The 3,008-nt window shown below is 51.9% G+C and overlaps 1 protein-coding gene across 1 annotated transcript in view; it reads left to right on the forward strand.

Moving 5' to 3' along the window:
* CD300A (CD300a molecule) overlaps positions 1 to 1,267 on the forward strand; it is a 13,175-nt gene extending 11,908 nt beyond the window's left edge. Inside the window, exons 6-7 of the mRNA XM_011362056.2 lie at positions 323 to 430; positions 1,130 to 1,267. Coding sequence (XP_011360358.2) covers positions 323 to 430; positions 1,130 to 1,261 — 240 coding nt within the window. The 3' untranslated portion in view covers positions 1,262 to 1,267. The remainder of the gene's footprint in view (positions 1 to 322; positions 431 to 1,129) is intronic.
* The last annotated feature ends 1,741 nt before the right edge of the window (positions 1,268 to 3,008 follow it).

Genomic DNA, 3,008 nt, shown 5'->3' on the forward strand with positions numbered 1-3,008 from the left:
ATGGGTGGAGCAGGGTGCTCGCCCGAAGCAGGAAGAACGTGCCTGGGAGAGCTGGTCACTGGGTCTTGTCTCGAGCTCTGGCCAGTTCGTCCCCTCCGCCCAGGGAAAGTGGAACGAGGGAGGGTCCTCCCAGCTCTGTCACCCAGAGAGACCTGAGGGTCAGGCGGGAGGGGAGCAGGGCGGGAAAGCTGGGGCTGGAGCACCCAGAGCACAACAGGAAGGGGAGGCGTCTGCAGAGAAGCGGAGACAGAGGCGGGTGTGGGCTGGACCACGGAGGGGCCCCGTGGACAGCCAGCCAAACCCGCCCTCCGGCCCACCGCAGGGTCCCCAGCAGACCGAGCCCTGCTATGCCAACATGGAGCTGCAGACACAGCGTCTGTGGGCCGAGCCCGAGTGGCCCAGGCAGGCGGAGACAGAGTACAGCACAGCGGTGAGTGTCGGGGCCGGTTCCCGGCGTGGGGACACCGGGCCGTGCCAGGTGCGTCACCTTAGGGGGTGGTGCTTTGGTGATTTCGTGTCTCTCCAGGACAGCACCGCACAGAAAATGAGACAGGTGCCGATTTTGCCAGAACATGGCGTCATTGTGACTGGGGGTTGGGAGTGGACAGGGGGAGGTGGAGGGGCTATTGGAATAGCCAGTGAACATGGCCTTGATAGCCAATAAAGTAAAGCTTTTGTTACGCACCTACTGTGTGCCATAGACCCAGTGTTAAAACCTGTGATTTCTCACTGTGCTGGTCCGAGCATCTCTGTGGTATCGAGGCTGCTTTTCCGTTTTTTATCAATGACCTGCTACAGGCAGAGCCACTGTTAAGTGGAATAATGGGAGAGACTGCACAGGGTCGCGACCCACCCGTGAATGGAGTTCAGGCAGGGGCAGGGCCCACTGGGCGGAGAAGATGGGCCTGAGCCAAGGCCCGGGGCTCTGAGCCGTGGCCGACCAGGTGGGGTGGAGGCAGGCGGGCAGGATTTCGGTGCCCAGTCCTCACGGGAGGAAGAGGCCAGGACAGTGGGGAAGGCTGCGGTGCTCCCTGGGGAGCCTCCCCAGGGCCCCCTGGGTGTCCCCCCATCCTAAGCTGGGGTGTGCTTCCCTCACTTCTCCCTGAGTCTCCGGTCTCTCTCTCTGCAGGGCGCCCCCAGGGAAGAGCTTCGCTACAGCTCGATAGTAGTCAACAACCAGAGTCAGGATTCTAAGGACACAATTCCCCACCAGAGGCCCCCGCCGCAGGAACCAGCATACAGCGTGATCAGGAAGACATAGGCTGTGCCTCCGTGGGCCACAGGAAGCCCAGGGCTGGCCCCCCTCACCCTCACCCACTCTCCCCTCAGCCCACTCCCCTCAGCAGTGACCGGCAAGGCAGCTGGGCACCTGCAGCTTGTGCCTCTGGCCCCGTCAGCCCCTCTGGCTTCACTGGGGACAAGCGGGGATGGGGTGCTGGTGCAGACCTGCAGGAATCGCTCCCGCCTTGCTGGCCCTCGTCACATCTTCCGTCTTTCTGCTTCATTCCAGTCCCATGGGACCCCAGGAACAGACGTGGCTCATGTGGGATGTTGCCTCCGAAAAGCTTTGTGCATCGAGACCCTGTGGAGGTGTCTGGGGTTCCTGGCGGGGGCGGGGGGTCGGGGGGGCAGGAGAACTGGCAGAGAGCCAGGAGAATGCAAAGGCATGGAGATTGGGCCCCCTCAGCTCAGACAAGGGGACTGAGGCTGGAGAGAGGCGAGGCTTGCCCGCGGCGCCAGGACCAGCTGTGGGCAGCTGGTTCTGGACTCGTAGACAGGTTTATTTTTGATATATGAGACATCAATAAAGTTTGAAATATCCTAAGAGAGAAGAAAGTTACTTAAACAATGCCTGCGAGGTGTCTGCCATCCTGTATTAAAGCGATCTCTTGGCTTTGATCCCAAATGAACACACAGACGTTGGGAGGGCCTAGTGGGGTTGGGGACAACTTGAGGACATCATCATTGAGTGACAGAGGACCAATCACAGCTGATTCTCTCTGTACCGGAGGACTCGGCAGGGATTTCTGTCGAGGGGACCCCGATTTCAGTTCCTTTAGGAATACACCCAGGAGTGAAATTGCTGGATCATATGGTCCAATTTTTAATTTTTTTAAGGAACTGCTATACCGTTTTCTACAGCAGCTGTCGCATTTCACATTCTCACCAACTGTAAAACGAGATTTCATGTTTCTTCACGCCCTCACCAACATTTATTTCCTGTTGTGGTTTTTTGTTTGTTTGTTTGTTTGTTTTGATCTTTGATAGTAGCCATCCTAATGGTTACGAGGTGGTATCTAATTATAGCTTTGATTTGCATTTCCCCAATAATTGCTGAGGTTGAGCACCTTTTCATATGCTTATTGGCCATTTGTATGTCTTCTCTGAGGAGATGTCTAGTCAAGTCCTTTGCCCATTTTTGAATCAGATTTTTTTTTATTATTATTATGTTTTAGAAATTCTCTATTTATTCTGGATATTGATCCCTTATCAGGTATATGATTTGCAAATATTTTTTTCTGATTTCGTGGGTTGCTTTTTTCTCTCATTTTGTGGGTTGCTTGATACTCCGAAAATTTTTAATGTACTTAAAAATTTCCACGAAGTCCAATTTGTCTATTTTTTCTTCTGTTGCCCACACTTTTGGCATCATCTCCAAGAAATCATTGCCAAATTCAATGTTAAGCTTTGCCCTATGTTTTCTTCAAAGAGTTTTATAGCTTTAGGTCTTACATTTAGGTCATTCTGAGCTAATTTTTGTATGTATTGTTAGGTAAGAGAACGGTTTAATTCCTTTGCATGTGAATTTTCAGTTTTTCTAGTGCCATTTGTTAAAAAGATTATCTTTTCCCCCATTGAATGATCTTAACTCCTTTATAGAAAATTATTTGACCACATATATTCCTGAACTCTATTTTAGTCCATTGGTCTATATGTCTTTTATGCCAGTATCATTCTCTTATATTTACTCTAGTTAGTAAGTTTTGAAATCAGGAAGTGTGAGTCCT

This window comes from Pteropus vampyrus, unplaced genomic scaffold (genome assembly GCF_000151845.1).
Source record: "Pteropus vampyrus isolate Shadow unplaced genomic scaffold, Pvam_2.0 Scaffold72, whole genome shotgun sequence".
NCBI classification, from domain to species: domain Eukaryota; kingdom Metazoa; phylum Chordata; class Mammalia; order Chiroptera; family Pteropodidae; genus Pteropus; species Pteropus vampyrus.